Raw genomic sequence first — 26,389 nt, 5'->3', positions numbered from 1 at the left:
GATTGATCACACCACAGGCCATTGAACCAGAACATAAATCCATGGTTTCAGTTATGTCGAAGCCTGTCTAATAAATCTGAATTTATCTTCTCTGTTATTTAACAATTCAATGAACATTTATCATGGCCAACTGTAAGTAAGACTCTGTGACTCCTTGAGGAGGAAGCAAAGATAAATGAAGCATAGCTCCTGCCCCCAGTGAAGATTTCAATTTAATCAAGGAGATGAGACATATACATAAATAACTATGATAAAAACAGAATGCAATAAATGCATTAGAGAGATACAGAATACAACTGGAGTTCAGAGGAGAACAATATTAGACCTGCCCAGGAGGATCAGAGAAGACATCAAGGAAGAGGTGACATATGAATTCAGCCTTGAAGAGAGGATAGGATTTCAACAGAGAGAAATGAGGATTGGAGGGTATAATAGTTTTCCAGATACAAAGAAAGATATGAACATCATGGAGGTGGGAATGGTGGGAATGGTGGGAATGGTGATCAGTCCAGTTTGGCTGGAAAGAAAAGAACAGAACGAAATAAAGTTGGAAAGACAGACTAAGCTCATATTGTCTCAGGAAGGCTTTGAGGTACCAATGTCTCTTATCTAAGACTTCAGGTTTTGAACCTATATATTCAAAACACTTTATAATGTTCCCTGGGAAGACTTGCTTACTATGTGACTAGACCAATTCTATGGCGTCCTGGCCATTTTGGAACTATAGGATCTTACAGATCCCCACTGGGAAGCAGTATGTTGTAATGGATAGTTCTGTAGACATGGAAACAGAAAACTTGTTTTTGTTTTGTTGTTCAGCTGTTTCAGTCATGTCTGAATCTTCATGACCCTATTAGGGGTTTTCTTGGCAAGTATACTGGAGTGGTTTGCCATTTCCTTCTCCAGCTCACTTTACAAATGAGGAAACTAAGGCAAATGTAGTTAAGGGTCACAGCTAGTAAGTGTTTGAAGCTGGATTTGAATTCAGGTCTTCCTCACTCTAGTACCCATTCTATCCACTGTGCCGCTTAGCTGCCCCATCTTCAAATCCTTTCTAATTGTATGACCTTGGGAAGGCCACTGAACTTCTTTAATTTTCATCTTCTTCAAATGTAAAATGAAGATAATAATAGTACCTGCCTGTCATAATGATTGAGGAGGATAAAATGAGGAAGTATATGCAAAGTGCTTTACAAACTATAAAATGCTACATAAATGTTAGCTATTAATGTGAATGCTGGGAGGGCCCTTAAAGATCATCCATCCAATCTTCTAATTTTATATACAAGCAAACTAAGGCCCAGAAAGAAATTATTTACCCCAAATCACCCATCCGGTTAGTGTAGAACCCAGGTTTCACACCTCCTACTCTAATGCCCTTTGTACTATGCCTCAATTCTTTAACAATTTCTTTCTTTTCTTTCCCTTATTTCTGCCACTAAGAAGTTGGCACATTCCCTGAGGATCTCCTGTGGACATTTTATTCCATGCTGGTCACTTTTCTATGTGTTCAAAGGTTGATTTTTTTTTACAATTATTTTCCCTCTCTTCCTGCAAAAGTGAGGACTTCTAGAGAGCATGAATGCCATTTGTCCATGTAACTCATTTTCACCATTATCCATAGGGTTAGGGTGATCATCTTTCACAAAGGAGACAGGGAAAACTTCTATGGTATCAGTAGATGAGGACAAGAAGTCAAAGCAAGAGGCCAATACATCATTCTCCTCTCTATCCTTCTTCTCCTGAGCTATGCACAGAATACATGTGACCCACAGGGCATTGGGCAAGTCCTAAGTCTGCACATCAAAGACATCAAGTAAAGACCATCCCCTGATAAATGAATCAGGATTGGGGATGTGTACTGTAATCATCAAGATTACGATGGCAAAAAGTAGGATGAAGCACAAATAGAAACATACAGCTTTGCTTGCTGATAGCAAGTATGGATTCCACTCTCAGTGGACATGTGACAATTGCTTACAAGATGACCTTGTTCTGAGTTGTGATATATGATTGTACTTGAATATTACTGTGCTACAAAAATGATGACTAGGCAGATTTCAGCAAAATCTGTAAAAACTTATATGAATTGATGCAAACTGAAGTGAGCAGAACCAGAACGCTGTAAACAGTAACAGCAATACTGTATGATGATTAACTATGAATGACTTAGCTACTCTGATCAATAAAATGATCCAAGACAATTCCAAGGGACTCATGATAAGAGATACTATCCTCCTCCAGAGAAAAAACTGATGGAGTCTAAATGCAGATCAAAGCACATGATTTTCACTAACTGTATATTTGTGTATGTGTGTGTTTTCCTTTCGGTCTGTGTCTCCTTTCACAACATGACTAATATGATAATATGTTTTGCATGATTGAACATGTATAACCCATATAAAATTGCTTACTATCTCAGGGAAGGGAGAGCTGAGTGAGGGAGAGAGAAAATTTGGAAATAAAAAAAATTCAAATGATCTGAATAATTGTCTTTACATATAACTGGGGAAAATTAAAATATTATTAAAAATAAAATAACTATAGACCAAAAAAAAAAGATGAATTTGTTCTGAAAGAAAAACACTAGGGGTATGTTTCCAGAATCAGGAATCCTTCAATTGGTTCTTAGCTGACTCAACCCAAGCAAGGCCCTTTTACCATCACAAGATCATAGATAAAGATGTAGAAGAGTGCTCAGGGGTCATCTAATTTAACCTGTTATTTGACAGGTGAGGAAACTGAGGCTAAGTGACTTGCCTACAATCATGCATGTCATATCAGAGGCACAATTTGAACCTAGGTCCTCTGACAGCTGAGCCAATGTTTTTTGCCACCATAGCAAGATAAACCACATCAGGCACAAAGGTACAGGCCACCAGAGAAAGTGTACTCCTAAACCCAGAGAGAAGCATCCACCTTTGCACCTACAGGAGATGATGTTCCCATATCGATTCTTATTGCGGTTTTCATCTTCCTTGGCTGTATCCCAAGATGCCGTCTGCCCCTCAGGTAATGCCTAGAAAGCAACAGGAAAGAGAGTTAGAAGAAGAAAGAGAGACATATGTAGGGGGGAAAAAGATTTCCTTCAGGTGAAACAACCCTAAGAAGCAGAGATAAGGATTCTGAGAGAAACTTGGCATAGTAATTCATCCAAGCAACAGCCTGTGTTTAAGATAGGTTCCTTGAAAAAAAAAATAGAAATATCCCTGGCTCAGACAGTCCTAGCAATTAGACCTGGAAAGACCTCTAGAGAACATTTCATCCCAAACCCTTCCTCATTTATGGATGGGAAACGTAAGGCCCAGAGAGGATAATGGACTTGCTCAAGGCAACGGACTCAGTGGTGAGAGACATAAGACTAGAATCCATGTCTCTTGTCAACCAGTTCAGGATTTTCCCCAATATATCAACCTGCCGTCTATGAGTATCCAAAACGCACTTTGGAGCACCATTCTCTTGTGCAATTTGAGACTCAGAAGCCAGCTGACTGGGAGTGGGAATGACTAGCTATGGACACTTGGAAGGAGTGTTTTTTGCTGCTGTTTTTCTTAATGGTGGAATCACCCTGATGAGCCAAGTTGAAACAACAGCTTTTTTGAAGCAAGAACCATATTCATTTTTTTGAGGGGGGAGGGGGCACTTTGTTTCTCTCAGAGCCTAGCAGAGTACCAGTACATGAGATACTAAGTAGTGCTGAATGAATGAGTGAATGAATGAATGAATGAATGTTTTGCTCTTGGATGTTTATCCTGAGGAATTCCTTTCTCTCTTCCTGGGCCTCAGTTTCCCCATCTGTAAATGAAGGATTTGTATCCTGGGTCTCAAGTTCTATTCCTGTTCCCTTCAGATAGTTAAACATCCCTAGAGATAGAAGTGAGAGTGCTTTTCCCTGTTTTACTTTAATCACATCTGCCTCAAGCCTGCTATAATGACACCTGACCCAGAGCTGTGGCTGCCCTTTTCCATAGAATCCTCATACTAACCCTTCATGCCTATTTCATACCCCCAAGGCCCAGACAAAGATGGTACAAACCAAGACAATCCTTGGAGCGTATCCTCCATAGAGCCTATCGAGATGACTACCTTCCAGTGAGCTTTGTAAAGAAGCATCTGGAGACGCTGGCTCAGCATGGATGACATTGGGGACCAGGACTAGACCAGGGTGTGCTACAGCTAGTTTGGAACAAACTCCTGAAAGCTGATCGTTATATTTTCAGTGTAAGCATTTACATCTCTGAAATTGGCAAATGTTACAAATCAGGGCTTTGAGTTATTGCTTTGTTGATTGTACTGGACTAAGAAAACATATGAAGAAATCCATTCAATAATTCAGATTAAACTTAAAGTATATCAGGTGTATCCGGTATACATTCCCCGCCCCCCCCCCCCCCCCCCATTTACCCAGCACACCGCTGACAAGAACTTGTCTCTCTGACAATCAGTCTAGGACTTTCCCCAATATGCTCATAAAGAGATTATAAATCTTTCAAGCTGCATGGAAAGTATATTTGAGATAATGTCACATTGCCCTCATTTTTCTTTATCCCCTCTTTTATGGGATCTTGGAGTCTGCCTTGGAACCACTCACCCCAGACACTGATCTGTGATCTTTCACCTTATCTTCCCCTGCTTCTAAATTCCCTGCAGGCCCTGTCTAATAGCAAGAGTGTTTGCCAGGGCAAGGAGTATTTTGCTTGCCTGTATTTGCATATCTAGCACTCTAGCCACGTGGCTGGCATAGAGTTTTACTTAATATTTATAATCAATAATAATAATTTACCTTAATAAACTGCTATTCGTATTCTTTCCTTAATAAGGCCTATATTAAGTCTAGCTTGTGCGTGATACTCATACACATACTATACCATGTGCTCAAGGTTATCTAATCTACCCTCCCCATGAGCAGACTGAACGGTTGAATACCTTGCTCAAAGTCATACAGTAGTTAGCAGTGTCAGAATTTGAACTCATATTCTCTTATGCCACTTTCCAATATAGCATTCGGCCTGGAGGACTTCTATCTCCTCCAGCCAGACTATTTGCTCTCAGCCTGATTTTAAGGAAAACATCTTCAAACTTAAACCAGCCTTTCGGAAGGAGATGAAAGATTAGATTCACCTAGAGCCTTGCATAGAACTTTTCAGAATTTCATTTTCCCCTCTATTAACCAAAGACAGTTTTTTTGGTTACAGTTTGGTTTTTAAACAGATATCATTTTTACAAAACAGGGAGCAGAGACCCAGGATTTCCAAGAAATGGCAATAAAGGAAATAAGCTCAGGTTCAAATGAGATAATGTATGAAACAGCATCTTGAAACTTTAAAGAGCTATAAAATGCTAGCTATTATTATTGATACAATAATTATCCTCATCACTATTATATCTCTTTTCTCTTTTCAGGTCTCAATTAGCTGTGCTTGGAGGATTCTATCTGGGAGAACAGGGTCATGTAAACATTGCCTTTTCTTATCACAGCAGATATAATATGTTTTGTAATTTGTGGTCAAAAAGATCTAGGGAAAAAAGCAGAGCCCAGTTTCAAGTTATTGGGAAATTCAGTCCTTCTTGTTTTTTCCTCCCTGCATCCCCCAACTCCTGCCCTCATCCAGCCTAAGCATTGTGAACAATGGCTTCCAACTGCTAAGGACATAAAATGTACCTCTTGTTTATCATGTGTGAATGCCAAAGGACCTGGAGCCCAACCGAAATTCACTTAGTGCTTTGAGAAGTGGGACAGATATTGCTGGCTGATAGTTTGCCAATTATAGCTAGTTATTTCCCCACGAGGCCATTGGCTAAGTCAGGCTATGTGAATGAGAAGCAAATGTGTAAGGAGCATGTGCTTAGGACCCAGCTTTCTGAGCTCATCTGTCATAAGGCAGGGCTTCTTAAACTTTTTCCAATCGTGACCCCATTTTGCCAGGTAAATTTTTACACAATCCCTGGTATACAGGTATCTAAAATAGGTATACAAATCAAACATTTACTGTCAAATTTTTCACCACCCCCCTACATTCAGTTGCTCAACCCCATATGGGGTCACGGCCCACAGTTTAAGAAGCTTTGTCCCAAGGGGCAGGAATACTGAGAATGACAGGGGATGACTACTGAGCATGACTGGTGGAATCTTGGAAATGGGCCCTATTGTGGATATCTTAGGTTTCTCCCTTCAAAGGTAACAAAAATGAAGGGCAGTGGGGCACACTGGATAGAATGCTAGACTTGGAACAAAGGAAGACCCCAGTTCAAGTTCTACCTTAGAAATTTAGTATCTGTGCAACCCTGAGCAAATCATCTACCCTCTCTGAGCTTCAATTCCATCACCTATATAATAGGGGCTACCTAACTCATGAGGAGGTTAAAAGGAGCCCATGAGATAATATAGGTAAATTACTTCACAAACCTTAAAGCAGTGTGTATATACACATATATCTGTACATATGTGTGCACATATATATCTGTATATATTATGTGTGTGAACTATTATTATCATGTCTAGTTTGTGAGATGCCAAGTCATACATGCGATGTTGCAATGGAGCTAGAGTTGGGACAGAGACGACATTGTCACTTTTTTTTTCTTTCTGGGACAGCCCTGTGAAGTCCCTTAGTAAAAAGAAATAGAAGCTTATCTCCCCTCATCTAGACTGATGTCTGTGAGTGGGTGTCCTAGGAAAGCAGTCTGGAGCACTTGTGCTGAATTACATCCTCCCTTTCAAAGGAGTGACGGCTTTCACTCTCTATTCCCCAAATGATTAAAGTATATGTGTTCTCCCGGTCGTACGGTAGAAAATCAATAGAAAGACCGATGTTTTCATTTGGAGAGATGATGTAAAGGGTTTTTCTAGTTAGTAATTGGGCTTGTGGGTCAAACTCCTATAGCAAAGAAAGGATTAGGTATTCTGTTTTTATATCCTTAGCTGGGCCCAGGGAAAACTCTTTTAGGCTTGAGGCAGGATCACAGGGTTCATTCATTCATTCATTCACTCATTTTTCCAATACACATTTATTAGGCTCCTATTATGCCTATTCTCAGGATATAAATATGAATTAATCAAATCATAAGCATTCATTAAGTACCCACTATATGTCAAGTATTGTTTTTTTAAAAGACAAATCTAGCCCCCAAAGCTATCATAGTTTATTAGGGGGGATTCTCTTAATATATACATAGGTAAGTATAAGGTAGAATGTTATAAAGGCAAAGGATCACGAGATTTTGATCCAGAAAGGACATTAGAGATCTTCTAATACAAAGTTCCCATTTTAAAGATGAGGAAAGTGAAGCTGTGGCATGGGGCAGGAGAGAAGGGTGGTGAAATGATGGAGGCCAAAAAAGACAGTGTCAGGATTCAAACCCTCTGGTTCTAAATCCACAGCTCTATACACCATGATACTTTGCCTTCAGAATAAATCATGGGGGGGTGGGACAGCTAGGTAGCACATCAGTCCTGGATTCAGGAGGACCTGAGTTCAAATGTGGCCTCAGACATTTGACACTTATTAGCTGTGTGACCCTGGGCAAGTTACTTAACCCTCATTGCCCTGCAAGAAAAAGAAAAAAAAGAATAAATCATAGGTCTTAGGGTTATGAACAACCCAAGTATCAGACTTTCTCCTACCAGACTCTCAAGCCTGCTCTGCTCTCTTAAGCCCTGCCCAAAAGCAATGCCCTTCCTTCCCCTGCTCAGAGCAGGTGTAAATTTATGGCGTGCTATAATTTCTCTATCAACATGGCCAGAGCTCTATATTCCTAGTCTACCACTGGCAGAGCCAGTGAAGACACTGGAAACATCGATGATAGAATGTATCCTTCCTGCGCGAACATTCCACTTGACCTCTCTGTCCTACTCACTTAGTTCTATGGGTCTTGCTTTCCTTAAAACACAGACCCAGAAAAGGGCCCACATTTGAAAGAATATTACTCGCCAGTGCACACGTAAATGTCCTTGGATTTTTTAGGAAGATTTTGATACAACTCTGAATATTTAATGGATCTATAAAACATACCATGTACATACATACCCTGCACGTGAAAGACTCTCCAGGGCTGTTGACTGTGAGACAATGATGGCAGAATAAACAAAAGATCATCATATAATCTCAAATTTAGGTGGGGCTTTGGGGGTCATTCAGTCTAAACTTCCTCTCAGTTAAGGACAGATGCAAAAATGAAAAATACAGTTCTTTCCCACAAGGGCTTTACCATTAGCCAGGGGGATATTGCATGGACAGATTACATGCTTTAGTTATCCCCATCCCAAATCTTCCTGACATGTCACCCTACTATTGCTGCTACCAAGCTTGAACTATTGCACCTGGTTGATAAGAACCCATTATATCCAGCTTCCCCCAAATTCCTAACCTAATTCACCTTGGTCATCTTCCATGTATCCTCTCCCCTCAAATCACTATCCCTGAAACTCACCAGAACCAAGTGACCTTCTTTAGTCACTATTCCCCTATATGTGTTGTTTCTCCCTATTAGAATATAAGTTCTCATAAAGCAGGGACTGTCTCACTTAGTTTAGTTTCCAGAACTAAATGCATAAGAAATGTTTGCCTCATTCATTCATTCATCCACTTATTCATTCATCCATTCATTCACAGATAAGTATAATATGAAGTTAATGTGAAGGGCAAAGGATCACAAGATTTATAACTAATTGGGGCTTTAGATTTGATCCAGCCTTCTCATTTTGCAGATGGAGAAAGTGAGACCCAGAAAAGTGGAATGACAGTAGAAAGACAGAGTTAGGATTCAAACCAGGCAGGTGGTTATTCAGCATGTATGTGGATGCTTCCAGTGACAGGATGCTCAATACCTTACCAGGTAGCCGATTTCTTTCTTAGACAGCTCAAGTTGTTAGGAAGTTCTTCATATTGAGAGGAAATCTGTCTCTCTGGAACTACTATGCACCTTAGGGAATACATAACAGTCCTCTTCCACATAACAGGCCCCCTGACATTTGAGTTCAGTGAATATGTCTCCTTTAAGTCATTTCTTCCTGAACATCTCAGGTCCTTTAATCATTCTTTGCATGCCATGGCTTCACATCCTTCTCCTTTTCCTGGCCACCTGTTTGTCAGAGTCTTTCCTAAAATATGGTATTCAGAACACAGCCCTCCAGATGGGGAGATATAAAAAACAGGACATATTCACCTGACATCATAACAAGCTATGTCATTCATACCCACAGACATGGGTATCTCTAATAGGATCCAGCAGAAACAACACCAGACTCTCCTGTGAACGTTGTTGACAAAGGCAGACTTACTGAGTCCTAATTCAAATGTCCAGGAAGGAGATGTAATAATCTAGTAATTGCTGGACTTTGATCACACATCCATTTCTCTTTCCAGAGAGCTGCTACCTAATACAAGATAATCTCTTGAGCCAAAAACAAATGAAGGGGTGAAAGTATGAAAGGGATGCTCATTTCCATCTTCAAAGTGAGAGGGAAGAGGGGCATTACTTTTGCATTAGTGTCTGGTTACAGTAGATTGACCAGAGAATGGTGACAGTCATTAGGAATCTAATCATACTCTTTTGAGACCAAAATTGCCATCTCATTATATGAATCCATTATCAATCTCTCTCTCCCTTTTCATTCTCTTACCCTTCGAGTATTGAGTTCTATTTTTATTTTAGTCTTCGAGCTTGGAGAGATTTCCCACTATCCAAGAGCCTTTTGTTATTTGTTTATTTTTCTTTTAGTCCTGAAGGAGTCGCTGCAGAAATCTTGGCCAACTAGACCCTTGCCTTGTCCTTACTAAGAAGGGATCAGACCAAGAAGGCATAGACTTAACTTCTGGAATGTTAAAGCCAGAAGGGTCCTTAAAGACCAAATCCCCCTATTTTATAGAAGAAAAACCAAAGGCACAGGGAGAGGAAGTGACTTGCCTAGGGTCTCACTATTAATTAGGACCTAGGTCTCTGATCCTCCTGGTTGCTAGGTTGCCAGTGCCCTCTCTCTACTCACATTACCTTGCATTGTACTTTTCTGTAGGAGCTGGGTGGAGTAGTTGATAGAGTGCTAGGTGTGGCTTCAGGACGATTTGGGTTCTGACACTTAATAGCTGTGTGATCTGGGCAAATCCCTTAAGTGCTTCCGGCAACTCCCTAAAATTCATGTACTGGGTCATAAACAGATGGCAATCCAACTCAGTGGAAAGATTTTTCTATACCAGGAGCTGCCCTCACTGACAAAACCCTAAATTCTCCAAAACAACTGTGAAAGACTTGTAGAACTCTGATCAATGCAATAACCAACCATGACCCCAGCGGACTACTGATGATTAAGCATGCTACTCATTTTCTGATGGAGAGGTAAAGTTCAGAATGAGGCAAAACCATTTCTGATCATGGACAATGCAGGGATTTGTTTTGCTTGACTGTACATTTTTGTTACAAGGTCTTTGGTTTTTTTTCAATGGGAGGGGATGAAAATAAATTTTTTTGTTAACTAAAAAAAATTAAATAAATTAAAAAAAAATTATAGGTCCTTTAAAAATTTGTGTATACTTATCTGTATCCATGTTTATATCCCTCCAGTAGAATGTCAGCTACTTGAGGACAGGGACCATCCTATATTTATCTTTTATCCCCAGTTCCTGGGATAGTACCTTATACCTAGTAGGTGTTTAATATGTTTAACGAATTGAACTGAACCCCCATTGCATTGGTGAGTGGGAAGCCTTGGTCATTCTCCATGGATCTCAAGTCCTTCATGAGACAGTAAGAATGATAGCAACAAAACAAGGCTTCTGACAATTGGCATGTAAATCCTGGGATAGGACACTCCACTGTACTCATCCTTTGCTCCAACCTTAATGGTATAGGTATTAACCAAGCCTATTGGTCTACTATGGCACTTCCCCACTTGGAATCCTCAAAGTCCTTGATTATTTAGCACTTGCTCTGTGTCCTCTTCTTTTCTTCATTTGCTGAAAGCATTGTTTTTGATTTCATAATATTCCTTGGAATATTATGAATTAAATTCCTTGAATTCCTCATCATAACAAGGATGTGCCTCTGGGTTCTAGAAAGTTGTGGTAGCAGAGTACCTGCTCTGATAGGTCCGACTGAAATGGAAGTCTATTGAATGTGAGCCCAGTGATTATAGTATGGATCTGCCATCTGAGCACCACTCTAGCTAAACTTGAAGAGACACATTACCTGAAGGACAGGCATAAAATAATGATTTGCTTTTCTCCCTCCCTCCCTCCCACCCTCCTTCCCTCCTTTCATCTACAGCAAGTCACAAAGACCATACACTAAGGCATAAATGGGTTACAAATAGTGAAGGAAGGACCCAAACTTATGAAATCTCAGATCTTCTCAAATAAGCTCTACTTCCTGATACTTCCCTATAAAGTTTCCTCCTATAAGGACTCCTTTTCCTCCACCCTCACAGTTTGGCACAAGGGAAAGTGCTATAATAATTATAAATAAGTAGTCTGAGGAAAGAAAAGTAAGCCTGTTCTACCATTTTAGAAGGAATCTGATGCAACTAAAAGAAATTTGGACTCCTGAGATCTGGGTTCAAATTCAGCCTTTGCTACTTAACCAGCTGCATGCCTTTGAGCAAGTCACCCAATCCCTTGGGGCCCAGTAAAAAAATGTGAAGGTGGGGCAGCTAGGTAGCACAGTGAATAAAGCACAGATCCTGGATTCAGGAGGACCTGAATTTAAATCTAGCCTCAGACACGACACTTACTAGCTGTGTGACCCTGGGCAAGTCACTTAACCCTCATTGCCTTCTCAAAAAATAAATAGATGGATGGATGGATGGATGGATGGATGGATGGATGGATGGATGGATGGATGGATGGATGGATGGATGGATGAATGAAAGAATGATGTCCCTTAAGCTCCCAAGTCTGTCCTAGTTTTTTGAGTAGAAGGGACAGGCTTATTGACATTACATATGAAAGGAAACTTTTCATGAATAAATAGCCCTGGGCCTAAGACATTTGGTGAGAAAAGGCAATTATACAAACAGCTGCAGGCCTGAGGGTGGAATCTGCTAAGCAACCGCAGAAATAAACTAGGGGTGGGGCTGCCTCCCCAGGACTACTGTTATGGGCAGGTGAGAGAACTGGGTTCCTATCTCTGAACCAGCACTTAGGCTTGTAGAAGAACATTTAATTCGCTATAGAATTTAGGCAGGGATGTTGTGAAGCTCAAATGAAATAATAGATATAAGATGATGTTGTTCAGCTGTTTCAGTCATTTCTGACATTTTGTGACCCCATTTGGAGTTTTCTTGGCAAAGATACTGAAGTGGTTTGTTATTTCCTTCTCCAGCTCATTTTATAGATTTAAGAAACTGAGGCAAACAGGGTTAAGTGACTTGCCCAGGGTCACACAGCTTGTAAATATCTGAGGCTGCATTTGAATTTGGGTCTTCCTGATTCCAGGCCCTGGGCTCTAACTATTGTGCCACCTGACTACACCAAAGTAAAGCACTTTGCAAATCTCAAAATGCTATATAGATACCAGTTATTATTGTCACTGTTATTATATGTGATGATGATGGTGATTGTGGTGGTGATGATGATGCTACTGCCCTGCCTACAATCACCAGACTTCCTGTCTGGAGATGAGTTCATTCTCAGCCTTCTGCTGCACTCCTGCTGAACTCAAGCAATGTTTATAGAGCAATACAGAAGTGTACTGGTGAATGTTTAACAACCTGGATTTTTTGTATTCAATATACTTTTTAAGTTTAATATGCATTATTAATACTTTCTTAAGTCTAGACAGGGCAGCTAAGTGATGCGTGGAGAGGGCCATGCCTTGAGTCAGGAAAACCCGAGTCTAACAAGTCACTTAATCCTGTTTGCCTCAGTTTCCTTATCTGTAAAGTGAGCTGGAAAAGGAAATGACAAACCACTCCAGCATCTTTGCTGAGAAAACTCCAGTTGGAGTCACAAAATGCTGAACATAATTGAAATGACTGAACAAGTCTAGAAAATCAACAAAACAATAAATCAAGCTCCAATTTGTAAGGATTGTTGATTTCTGAGACCCAAATGACCTCACTGAAAATTTAGTGACAAATTTTTCTGCAAGACAGTACTCAGTCCTGAATTCAGGGCTGAAGAGTACTTCAGAATTATGTAGGGCAGCCTTTTTATTTTGAGATAGGGAAACCTGCCCAGAAAAGGGGTGGGATTTCCTAACATCAGACAACTAATTACAGATTAGAATTTCAGTTTTCCTACTCTCAATCCAGGACATTTCCCATTTTAGCACAATCCTTCTGATCACACTTTCAGTCTATCCATGGTAGAGAGAGGAAGGAGTGCGGATGGAGCTCTATAGAGCTCACAAGGCCCAGGAGACTATCTTTGTGCTCTGAAGTCCAAGGACTCGGGTTCAAATCCAGCTTCTAATTTGGTCTTAGACAAGTCACTTCACGTCTCTGGGCCTCAGTTTCCTCATCTGTAAAATGAAGAAGTTGGTCTAGGGTATGGAATCAAACTCACTGCCTGCATCCCTACAAAACTTCTGAGTGCAGTGGAAACCAGATAAAAATGTCACTGGGAGATGTTTAATAATAAAATAAATAAAAATATAGTACAACACAGATAATGTAATTTGTGGTTTTCTAAGCCAGCATGTGGTCTACAGGGATACATTTCTATTTGGATTCTATACCACCTTATTAGACCATCTTTGAGTTCCTTGAGGCACCTAGGTGGTCCAGGATAGAATTCTGGGCCTGGAGTCAGGAAGACTGATTTCAAATCTGGCCTTAGATACTTATGAGCTGTATGAGTCTGGGCGAGTCAGTTGACCTCTGTTTGCCTCAGTTTTCTCTTTTGCAAAATGAAGATAATAACAGTATCCACCTCCCAGGGTTGTTGTAGGGATCAAATGAGAGAATATTTTCCTTCCCCTTTCTCACCTTTTCTGCTCCTCCCCTTACCTCTGATCAATGTTCCTCTGTTACTACCTTACTGTGTGACCCTGGTGAAGCACTTCCAATTTCCTGAGTGTCACCTCCCTCCTCTGTGTTAGATGAGCTTCAGGGCTCCTGCAAGCTCTAACAGCCTTTGAAATATTAAACTAATAACTGATGGGCATCAGAAGGCAAGTGGGCAAGGCCTTCTCCATCCCATGCTGCAGGGAGCCCAAAAGGTCAGGGTTAAAAAAAGCACTTGTAGGAGTTGGCAGCGGATGCCTCAGACTGGAGACTCATGGGGAGAGCGAACATCATTTGGTATTGTGCCACTAAAGAGGACATGACTGATGAGCTTTGCCAAGTGAAGGAAAGTAGAAAATAATTCTCAAAGGGACAAATACATTTGTGTATGAAATAAGATTGACTTATGTGTGTGTCTGGGCATGGGTCTGTGTGCACATGTCTGCATCTAGGCACGGTCCGTTTCAGAAAGGCCAAATGGAAAGGTACCACCAGGCCTCTGGAGAAAGAGGGAGTATCTGTGGAGGAGTCTATTCTATTCTCATATACTCTGGTGCCTGCCTGGGCAGCTGGGTCAAAAGTAAGGCAATCACTAAATGAAGCTTTTGAACCCGACTGTAAGGCAAACTGAATACTGATGGGGCTTCTGAGGCTTCCTGGGGCCTCTCCCCAGTACCAGTCCTTCTCCAAGTCTCTTACAGGAGGTTAGCACCAGACTAGCACGCAGGGGAAGGAATGCCTCACAAACTACTTGCTCTAGGGGCGATAGACATCATTCAGGGAGTTTGCCGGGTGATCGGTGGCAGGAGGAAGGCTTAGATGAGCACAGGAGAATCTTCCTACGTTGTGAATCTTTTTTTTTTCCTTTCGGTGCCCTTGCCCTTGCTAGGCATAGTGATCTGGAGTCTCATGGGAGTCTTACTATTGAAAAAAAGGGGAAGATTGAAAGATTCTACTTTCTTTTCTTGAAGTTTTACTTTTATGGAGAACTTTATTTTTGTTTGGTTTTTTTTTGGGGGGGGTCCCTTCCTAGAGAATATGAGCTTGATATTTTGGACACTGCATCACAAGTAGAATTTGAAAATGTTAGGGAAGTCACCACAGAGATTACTAAATCTAATTCCCTCATTTCACAGGGGAGCTGTGGCTCAGAGACCCAGGGAGGGGAAGTCACTGGGCAAAGATCACAACCCCGTTAGGGGCAGTGCCAGGATTAGAACCCATGTTTCCTGACCCACGGATTTTCTATTATACCACAAACCTAACTGAGAAGGTTGCTCAGTCATCAACAAACTGTTTTTTTGTTTGTTTATTTTTTGCAGGGTGGGGGGAGGAAGGTTCTACATTTCATGAGAAAAGAACCTCATTTAGAAACAGAGATTTTGTTTGTTGGAGCTAGAATCTTAAGAAATCAGGGCCTCAGAGAGCTAGATGGCCTGTGTGCACAAGGAATTCAGCCCCATTAGGTGCCAAAGGGCTAAAGCTGCTGGGGAAACACCCAGCCAAGAGCTGAGCACCTGCTCTACATGCAGGGTCTCTATCTTCTCAGGGTGTCATCTCCTGCCATCTTGGGATATTACCTGAGAGTTAGTCCAGTCCCTGGGACCACTGCTGGGATTTCAGTAAGGTACACAGGGAAGAGCCCTGGATCAGAAGTCAGAGGCACTTCAAATCTTGGCTCTGCTACCTTGGGAGACTCACTCAACCTCTCTGGGTCTCAGTGCCATCCTCTGTAAAATGGCAGGGTTGGACTAGATGAACAACAAGGACCCTTCCAGCTCAAAACCTATAATCCTATCCATGATCCCAGACTTTAGGCAGCCAGAAGCATTAGAAGGTCTCAGCCACTGTGATCAGGGCATCTTCTTCATGTGCCTCCTCCTCCTTCTCCTCTTCCATTTTAGGTAAGGCTTTGGAACTGGTGGATATGCTCTCTGGTTTTGGGGACACTACTTTCTCCTATCTGTCTGATTTCTCAGATTCCTTTGCTTTTCTTTTGTCCATATCCTTCTTAGTTACCAATGGTGAACCCAAGACTTTGTTCTGGGTCCTCTTCTCTTTTTCCTCTATAGTATCTTGACTGATGATCTAATCAATTCCTATGAATTTAATTTGCACTTTTATGCAGATGATTCCCAGCTCTATATAGCCAACCTTAGCCTGTTTCCTGAACTACAGTCCTGCATCATTAACTGCATTTTGGACATTCTGAACTACATGAACTGGATGTCCCCTAGGCATTTTAAAAATGTATAAAACAACTCATTTTTTTCCCCAATTTCTCTTCCCTCTTTACAACTTTCTCATTGACATCCTCCCAGTCACTTAGGCCTCATTCATTGTCACCTGAACTCTTCTCACTCATCATTCATATCCAATCCATTGCCAAATAATACTGATTCTTACTTTGTAACATCTTTCAAATTGTGAAGGTAGAATACCTCCCTTCTCCCTACTCATGCAGTTACCACCCTAATTCATGACCTCATCACCCCTCCCATCTCCTCACTGATACTCCTGCCTTAGTTTTCACCTTTCCTCCTTTACCATCTTCTACTCATTCTCTGACTTGATTTTTATAAAGCCCAGGTCTTACCATGTTACTCCCAATATTCAGTAAACTCCAGTGGTTCCCTATTACTTTTTAGGATCAAATATAAAATCCTCTGTTTGGCATTTAAAGCTATTCATAACTGAGGTCCTCCTGAATCCAGGGCCAGTGCTCTTAGATCCACTGTGCTACCTAGCTGCCCCCACCGTGCCTATATTTTTACACTTTACTCTCCCGTACACACTATACCATCTAGCTACATTGGCTGTTGTCCTTGTTCTCAAAGAGGACCAATGACATCACAAGGGTAATATCTTGACTTTAAGTGAGGCAGAGCTGTGTAAAGTCTTCAGTCTCACTTTCTCCTGCAGTCATCAAAATCCTGTGGCAAAGGGAGCAGCTAGGTGGCACAATGGATAAAGCATTGGCCCTGGATTCAGGAGGACCTGAGTTCAAATCTGGCCTCAGGCACTTGAAACTTACTAGCTGTGTGACCCTGAGCAAGTCACTTAACACCCATTACCCTGCCAAAAAAAATCCAGTGGCAAGGCAAAATTCAAGATGACTGGTGATGGGCCAGGATGCAGTATATGACCATGGAAGTCTTTCCTAGGCCTTAGTTTGTCTGAGGCAATGCCCATTCACTGACTAAGGGTTAGGGAAGAATTGAAACAGAAGATGGCCTAATTAACCATCATAAAAATATCAATCTGGGAAGGGGAGGACCCTTATAGTTTCTGGCCAGAACAGAAAACAATTGCTGTGTACACTCCATCAAAACCTCAATAATGGGGCAGCTAGGTGTAAAGAATTGTTATTTGAGGTTTTTATGCCTTGGTGCACACTGGCCTGGGGCTCTGCAAACCACAGGTGCTCCACCCACTGGTTGTAGCCGTTGCCATGGTGCTGGCACCTCATGTCATCACCACTTGAGATGCCTGCATGGGCCTGGCAAAATTATAATGACTGGAAGCCTAGTGAGGGCAGTCATGTGACTATCAGAGCGGCCTTCCCATTGGCTGGGGCTGTGTGGGGTTTTTCTGGAATTGGGGGAGGAGAGTTGGGCATTCTAGCAGGATGCTGGAAGGCGACAGGAGTTCTGCTGCATATTCTCAGCTGATTCCTGGGAGGTGGTATTTTTTCAGGTTGTATAATTTCTCTTTCCCCATTTTATTTCCTTTCCTTTAATCCTCCTGATCCTGTTTGTGTTTTTTTTTTAAGTTCATTCTTGTTAAAATAAATCCTGTTCTGTTTTGAGGGAGGCTGCCCCAATATTGCGGTGAGCCGCTTAGCTTACACTCCCCAATTAAAAATTGGTCCCCACATAGGTGGCACAGTGGATAAAGAACCAGTCCTGGATTCAGGAGTACCTGAGCTCAAATCCAGCCTCAGACACTTAACACTTACTAGCTGTGTGACCCTGGGCAAGTCACTTAACCCCCATTGCCCTGCCAAAAAATCAAACAAACAAAAAACCTCAATAATAAGCCATAGAGGCTTGGGCTAGGGGCTACAGTTGGTCACTGAATGGAAGCCAGAGTGATTTGGGAGGGCCTAGAATACAAAACTCCATCTCCCATCTCCATGCTTTAGTATGGCAGTTCCCCATGCCTGGAATACTCTTCCTCATCACTTCTACATCTTAGCTTCCCAAGCTTCTGTCAAGACTCAGCTCAAATCCCATATTCTGGTAGAAAAGCTTTCCTGACCCTCCCGGCTGCTTCTTCCATCTCCTCTGTATGTTTCTTGTGTGTACTTTACTATTTCCATTTTATCTCTTCCATGTGATCTCCTTGATGGCAGGAACTTTTTTTTGCCTTCTTTTGTATTGTCAAAACTTAGCACATTCCTGGCACATAGTAAGTACTCACTAAGTGCTCACAAGGTGAGTTCAGGGGGCCCTAGGGAAGATCAACAAGGCTTTATTGGCCCATATGCTTTGTTTGAACTCTTCACTGCATCCACTACCTAGATTGCTGGTGTCTGGAGCAATCAGTTTCTCCCTACACAGGTGCTTCATTTAGGCATCATAGGATCCTGAAAAGCAGCATCTCTGCCCAGCTGCTTCTTCTCCCTTCTTATGGACTCCACACTCCCATGTTCTGCTTTCCTTATCCCTGTGATTCAGAGTTACCATCTGCAACACTTAATCCTGCCATCTCAAGGTAACATCATGTATCTTTCCTTCCTCTACTGTTAAAACAACTATATTTGTTGGGTCCTCAAAACAAAACCAAACCAAACCAACAGCTCAAATCCTACCTTCTGTAGAAGAGCTTTCCTCGTTTATCAGGGTAACCTGGGTTACCCTATTTCACCTAGGCTGGAAGAACAAGGCCTGCTGCATGGGTTCAATCCCAGTCTGATGAGCATGGGAGTTTTGACCCTCTCCATTGCTGACCTAGGCTGGTTCATCCTTCCTTAGGCAACATGGCGGCCTTTCACTCTCAGGGGCTTAAGATATTAATGCTACACTTTGTATGGACACCCAATCACCTCAGCTCTCTGCAGTTTAGGACTCCTAGGCTCAGAATTCCCAGCAGGGATTACCATGTCCAGCTGAGCTGTCTACTCTTGGTTTGTTTTTTTTTTTTAGTGAGGCAATTGGGGTTAAGTGACTTGCCCAGAGTCACACAGCTAGTAAGTTGTTAAGTACCTGAGGCCGGATTTGAACTCGGGTACTCCTGACTCCAGGGCCAGTGCTCTATCCACTGTGCCACCTAGCTCCCCCCTGAGCTGTCCACTCTTGCTGATTTCCCTTTCTCAGTCTGGAGTTACCTGTCAACCTCTTGCAGTCAGGTTTCCAGTCCCACTACTCTACTGAAATTTCTCCCTCCAAATGTTACCAATGACCTTTTCTTTGCTATATATAGTGGTCTTTTAACAGCCCTGACCCTCTTTGCTTTATTTTTGTCTCTGTAGCTATTAACACTGCTCAACACACCTTGTAGCTGGACATGCCTTCATTGCTTGGCTTCTGTAACCCAGCTAGTTTTCCACCTAGGTGTCTGACAAATTCTATTTTCCTTTATTTTATAACCATCCATCTACTGCCCTCCAGAAATGCGTGTATGGTAAGGTTCTGTCTTAGGCTCTCTTCACTTTCTGTTCTACTCTCTTACTTTTCTGATCTTGAGAAGTCATGTAATTGTCTTTTTTGCTGTTAATAAAAAATTACTGTTTTCATTAACAGTGATTAACAAATTTATAGCTAAAAGTGACCTTAATGCCCCCCCCCCCAATCTCATTTTGCAGACAAAGAATTTAAGACAAGAGAGATTAAGTGACTTGCCCAAGGTCACGCAGATAGTAAATATCTGAGTCAGGATTTGAACCCAAGTCTTCCCAACTCCAGGTCTAGCACTCTCTCATTTATACCATCTTGTTACTCGGTAGGAAGACATTTCTCGAAATCCTTATCTTATTCCAGGCCAGAGAACTTGGGGGTCCTGTGAATCCTAGGTTAAGTATCTCAGATGTAGAGAAATGAACAGTAGATTTGGAGCCCAGAGGACCAAGTTTCATCCATACATCTGCTGCTAATTTTATGTGTGGCCCTCAGAAAAATCACTTCTCTTCTCTAAGTATTAGTTCAGCCACCTGTAAAACAAAGGAAGAAGACTAAGTCCCTTCTAGTCCTGAAATTCTAGGACTCTCATACCTACATGGAAGACAAATTGAGGGGGAGACAAAAAGGTACATCACTGGTTGATTACGGGCCATACAAAGGATGACTTCATGGTGGCCAAAGTGTTCGTTCCCATACAAGCACAAAGCATGGCACAGACTGGTAACGTGACCTGAGATCCAGGAGAACTCAGTTCTGTTCTCAAGGTCCTCTTCTAATTCATCATGTGGCTTTGGGTTAGCCAATTCCCTACTCTGGTCCTCATTTTACCCATCTGTAAAATGAGGAGGTTGTGCTATATGATCACAACGACCTTTTTCAGCTCAGGTACTGAATAATTTCCATTTCTAGACAACACCATGTCCTAAGTGCAGCAATATGGCTCTGAAGGATGATTAAGGGAGATGGCTGCCTTCATAACCTTAACCATAGAACATGCTCTTCCAGTGCTGAAAAATGAGCAAATGTTTTCCCTTCATTAAGTTACATCATATTTCTCGCAGCTGTTCCTGGCTTCTTTAAATAGTTTTAATGGAGCTGTAATAACATATTACCTTATGGCCACCCTGCAGTGCTTGTTTCATTCATTACAATTACAGACTGCCTGGAACCCAGTTTGCCTCATTACCAATTCTCACTCCCTCTTATCCCTCCATCACAAAGTCCCTTCCTCATTGCCTTTCTCATCCTTCATTTTTTATTCCTTCCTTTTCAACCCCTTCTACTTTGGAGAGTCCTTGTCACCCCTAATCCTGCTTCTTGGGCTAGAGAGGGCTAATGTTTTCCTCATGCTGTTAGCACCTGGTAATAGCAGAGCAGGCAGGTACACTATCCTGGGAAATCAGGAGGTCTGGGTTCTAGTCCTGGGCCAGGCCACTAAATTGCTTTGTGTCCTTAGGCACCTCACTGGTGTTGGTTTCCTACTTTCTTAAATGAAGATGCCTTATAGCTGTGACGAAGTCTATGATTTTGTGACTTTAACAGTTTCGTGCCTCAAAAGATTCTGTATACTTCAAAGGATCATAGCATGTAGCGGTCTGACAAGATTGTGTACAGTCTGAAAGGTGAGGGAAGGGGACTCAGAAAAGATGTTAGATTTTCCTTGATAGCAGCCTCAAATGTTTGCTACCTCACTGGCCCCCTATTGCCCTAGATTGTCAGGCAAAGGCTAATGCCAAAGCAAGATATTTGGGGGACCTGAACAGAAGGTGATTTCACTGGATTTCAGGTAGTCAGTCGATAAACTTTTATTTGGCACATAAACATGATGCAGGTACTTTGATAAGTGCTGGAGATACAAAGAAAGACAAATAAATCACTTTCCATGAAGAGCTTACATTCAATGGCAGAAGTATGTAAACAATGAGTGATATATAAGATATATAAAGAGTTGTTTAGGCATGTCGATTCTTTGTGATCCCATTTGGGGTTTTCTTGGCAAGCTACTGCAGTTGTTTCTCATTTCCTTCTCCAGATCATTTTACAGAGGACGGAAACCAAGGCAAAGAGGATTAAGTGACTTGCCAGGATCAAATAGCTAAATTTCTTTTAGGTTGGATTTGAACTCAGGAAGAAGAGTCTTCCTGACCCCAGGCCTGGCACTCTATCACTGTGCCACCTAGCTGATTCTGAAAGGGGGAAGTCATTAGCAGTTGGTGAAGGATGGTGGTGTGGGACCAGGAAGGGCCTTTCTGTAGAAATTTGAGTTTGAGCTGAGCTTGAAGCAAGGACAGGGAAGTATGAGGCAAAGATGGGAGCGAGTCATTTCAAGCATAGGGGGTAGCTAGTGAAAACAAAGATCAGAAGATGGAATGTCAGTGAGCCAATATAGCTGAACTGCAGAATGTGTAGGACACAGTAAAGTTGTAAGAAGGACAGCAAAGCATGGAGAGAGCTGATGATAAAGAACTTCAAGTGCCAGTGTACCTTATTTTTGATCCTGGAAATTATGGAGAATGACTGGAGCTTACTGAACCAGGGAGCGGGGGGAAGAGGGAAATTAGATGATATGGACAAACCTACATTTAAAAAAGTACACTGGTAAATGAGTGGAAGATGGATTGGATTGGGGGGAGACTATAGGTAGGGGAGACAGTCAAAGGTTATTGCTTAGGTATGTGGAGATGATGACCTGGAGTTGTGGATGTGATGAAGAAAGGGGATAGAATGAGAGATGTTGTTGAGGTGGAAATGACAAGATGAAGATATTGGATATGTGTGATGAAAGGAGGAGCCAAAGATTACTCTAAGTTGTAGACTGGGTGACTGAGAACATGATGGTGTTTTTGGCAGTAAAAGGGAAGTTTGAAGAACTGTGGGTTTTTCAGGGAAAGAGTTTTGTTTTGGACATGTTGAATTTGAGATATTTATGGGACATCCAGTTCGAGGTAGATCCCTAATTTCCTCAATTATTATTGTTAGAGATCTTTCCTGCCTTAATTTTCCTGAACTTAATGAGTCATCGAGGTCTGTTTGAAAGGGAATTGGATTTGTAATCTGAGGTTGTTGTTGTTCAATTGTTTCAGTCATGTCCCATTCTTCATGACCCCATTTGATGTTTTCTTGGCAGTTACTGGAGTGGTTCACCATTTTGTTCACCAGCTTATTTTACAGATGGGGGAACTGAGATAAACAGGGTTAAATGACTAGACCAGAACCACAGAGCTAGGAAGTGCCTGAGCCTGGAATTGAACTCCGGTCTTCCTGACTCTAGGTCTAGAGCTCCCCCAACTGTACTACCTAACTGCCCTTTGTAATCTGAGGACCTGGATTCAAATCCCATCCCAACTTCTTATTACCTATATTGACAAATCACTACACTTCATAAAATGAGCACTTTTTTTTTTTTTGTGAGGCAATTGGGATAAAATGAGTTGCCCAGGGTCACACATCTAGTAAGTGTTAAGTGTCTGAGGCCGGATTTGAACTCAGGTCCTCCTGAATCCAGGGCCCATGCTCTATCCACTGTACCACCTAGCTGCCCCTAAATGAGCAATTTGGATTAGGTAAACTCTAACAGCCCTTCCAACCCTAGATTGATGACTCTTATACTATATTTATTTGTATACAGGTTGTAACTCAATAGCACAATGTAAGCTCCTTGTAAGCAGGGATGGTTTAATTTTTTTTGTTGTATCCCTCTGTCAACCCCACTGCTGACCCAGTACAATGCCTTAGGTATAGTATGGGCATAATAAATGTTGGTCGAGTTGAATTTAATTGACTTTAGATTTGGAAAATACCTTAAAGGAAGTCTAGCATGACTTCAACAAAAAATTTCCTTTTGGTTGATGAGAATCTGGTCCATATATAAAAGGATCAAGTGCTCATGCAGTCTTTGCTTGAGCATTTATAGTGAAGAGGAAACTCACTACCTTCCCAAATAACCTACTTCAGTTTTGGATAACTTTCATTTTTAGGACTTTTTCCCTCCACTTAAATCATCTCTAAATGTGCCTGTTTTATTTCTACACATTACTGCTAGTTGTGTCTTATGGGTTCTAGATTAGTGAGTCTAAACCTTCTTCTAAATGAAAACCCTATGAAGATTTGAAGACAGTTACAATGCTCTACCTAAGTCTTTTCCTAACTGTGATTCTGACTCTTGGACTTCACTGCAGTGTCTCCACTGCCTTCTCACCTTGGAAATCCTTCTACCATACTGGCCCCCTTCTCTTATTGATGGGTTCCTTCCTGAGCCCTCCATTTTGGGAACAGGCTCAAGCCAGCCATGTTTCATTCCCTTCATTGCTATGCAACTAACTTAAAAACTTTGCTACTATGGCCATTATAGGCTACCTTCTTCCCACCCAGCTCTTCTCCCATACTTTTCAGTCCCTTTTCATGTGTTATCTTGCTCCATTAGACTTTAAGCTTCCTGAGAGCAAAGACTGTCTTTCTTTTTGCTTGTATTTATATCCCCAATGCTTGACACACAGAACAGTCCTGGCACAGAGCAAGCACTTAATAAATCCTTGCTTGTTTGCTTGCTCCAGGCTAAACATCCTTAATGACATGATCTGCTGCCCCTTCACCATCCTGTTTGTCATCCTTTGGATGATTTTCTACTTTGTAGACTGTGGCACCCATTAATACATACAGGACCTCAAATGTGGTTTGACCAGGGCAGAACACAATGTGACTATCACATCCCTGGTCTTGTGGACTGAAATTCCATGAACTGTTTTGACTTGTAGACCATGCTTCTGACACATTGAGCTTGTATTTCTTGGAAACTTGAAGATCTAACTGTGAATGACTTAACTCTTTGCAGCAATACAATGATCCAAGACAATTCTGAAGGACTTATAATGAAAGATGTTATCTATCTCCAGAGAAAGAAACTGGACTGAATACAGATTTGAAGTCTACTTTTTCTTAAGTTTCTTTATTTTTCTTGTTTTTTTCCCTTTTGTTCTGTGTTTTCCTTTCACAAAATACTAATGTGGAAATATGTTTTACACGACTGCCCATGTATCATCTATATCAAATTGTTTGAATCAGTAAAGAAGAAGGAAAGAAAAGGAGGGAGAGAATATGGAGACACAAATTTAAAAAAAAAAAATGAATGTTAAAAACTTTTTCAAATCTGGCCTCAGTACACTTACACTTACTAGCTGTCTGACCCTGGGTAAATAACTTAACCTTCATGGCCTCCCCCCCCCCAATTGTTTTTATATGTAATTGGGGGAAAATAAAATATTTAAAGAAAAAAACCCTCAAGATCCTTTTTCAAATGAACTGTCCAGACACTGGTCTTTTTACCTTGTATTTATACAGTGATTTTTTGAACCTAAGTGTAACACTTGACATTTATCCCTTTTAAATTTCATCTTATTAGATTTAGGATAACCTTCCAGCCAATAAAGACCTTGGTGGATCTGGACCTAGTCACCTTAATGGGCTTATTCTTCCTAGCTTTGAGCTATCGGCAAATCTGATAAGAAGACCTCTGCCATCTTATCTAAGTCACTGGTAAATATTTCCAGCAGCACAAAGCCCAACCCAGCCCTGAGGAAGAGGGCTCTGCTGGAGAACTTCCATACCGACCTTCAAATAATCAATGACTGTTATTTGGGTCCAGCCCCAACAACTTGGAATCCACCTAATTGTACTATTGACTATCATGTTGTCTCTCAGTTTATACTGAAGAGGAGGACAGATTTTGACAAATGCTTTGCTAAAATCTAGGGTAAATGACAGATAAAGCACTGCCCTGCTCTACCAGTCTGGCAAATCTGTGTCAAAAATAGAAATGAGGTTAGGCTTGACATGACCAGATCTTGCTGAAATCATGTGGGCACCTAGCGATTACCATATCCTTCCTAGATGTTCACTAACTATCGCTTTAATATCATGTCCTAGAATTTTGCCAGTATTGGAAGTAATACTGGTCAGCCTATGGTTTGCAGATGCTCCTCTCTTTCCCTTTGAAGGGGGCATTTATTTTATTTTTAAAACTTTATTTGTGCCATTTAAAAAATATCCTGGTAGGTATTGGGTTTAGTCCTCTCTTCAGCACCCCCCTTACAAGCTAGCTTTCCCTTGGGATGAAGAAAACAATTAAGCAACAGCCAAGCACCACAGATATGGCTTCTGATGTTATTTGCAACATTTTCTACACTCATGGCCTCCCCATTTCTTTAAGGAAAGGGGGGAAATGGTCTGCATATATTTACTGAAGATACCATAATGTTAAAAAAAATGTTTACTGGAGTCCTTCTACAAAGTGAACTCTGCAACAATTCTACTCAAGGCACATTCATGCATGTGTCTGAATGCATAATGTATGTGTGAGATTTACATATGAATCAAGGATGGTTGGTGACATTTGAATGTCCCTAGAAGGCAGACCAAATTTCTCCCAGTCAGATCTTATTAGATTAGAGTCTCAATTAACTAGAATATTTTGGGGTTTTTTTGCCTTCAATTTTTAGGAAATTGGGGGAAATGCCAAGACAATGTTGGTTTTATGGATTTTTGTTTTGTTTTGTTTTGTTTTGTTTTTGTGGGGCAATGAGGGCCAGGTGACTTGCCCAGGGTCACACAGCTAATGGTTTTATGGATTTTTAAAAGCAATATTCAGAAGGTAACTCCTTTTCTCCCTCCTTTGAAGAAGTGGGAGATTCTAAATGTGTAACATTGCATATGCTGTCAAATTCATTTCATATGTTGGTTAGTTTTACTGAATTTTTTTTCTCTCCCCCCTCCCCCCCTCTTTTTCTGTTACAAGGAATGGCTTGCTGGACAGGGAAGAGGATAGGTATATATTAAG

The 26,389-nt window shown here is 41.3% G+C and overlaps 1 protein-coding gene across 10 annotated transcripts in view; it reads right to left on the bottom strand.

Moving 5' to 3' along the window:
• Window positions 1–26,389, bottom strand: part of PTPRT (protein tyrosine phosphatase receptor type T) — a 1,379,429-nt gene that overhangs the window by 88,510 nt on the left and 1,264,530 nt on the right. For 6 of the 10 annotated variants that reach the window (XM_043980423.1, XM_043980419.1, XM_043980424.1 and 3 more), the window contains one exon: window positions 2,920–3,019. In XM_043980423.1, the coding sequence (XP_043836358.1) occupies window positions 2,920–3,019 (100 nt within the window). The remainder of the gene's footprint in view (window positions 1–2,919; window positions 3,020–26,389) is intronic. The other 4 variants (XM_043980422.1, XM_043980425.1, XM_043980427.1 and 1 more) reach the window with 1 other exon arrangement.

Source organism: Dromiciops gliroides, chromosome 2, assembly GCF_019393635.1.
Source record: "Dromiciops gliroides isolate mDroGli1 chromosome 2, mDroGli1.pri, whole genome shotgun sequence".
NCBI lineage: Eukaryota > Metazoa > Chordata > Mammalia > Microbiotheria > Microbiotheriidae > Dromiciops > Dromiciops gliroides.
The sequence above is the reverse complement of the archived record's forward strand: the minus strand, read 5'-3'. Positions and strand labels throughout refer to the sequence as shown.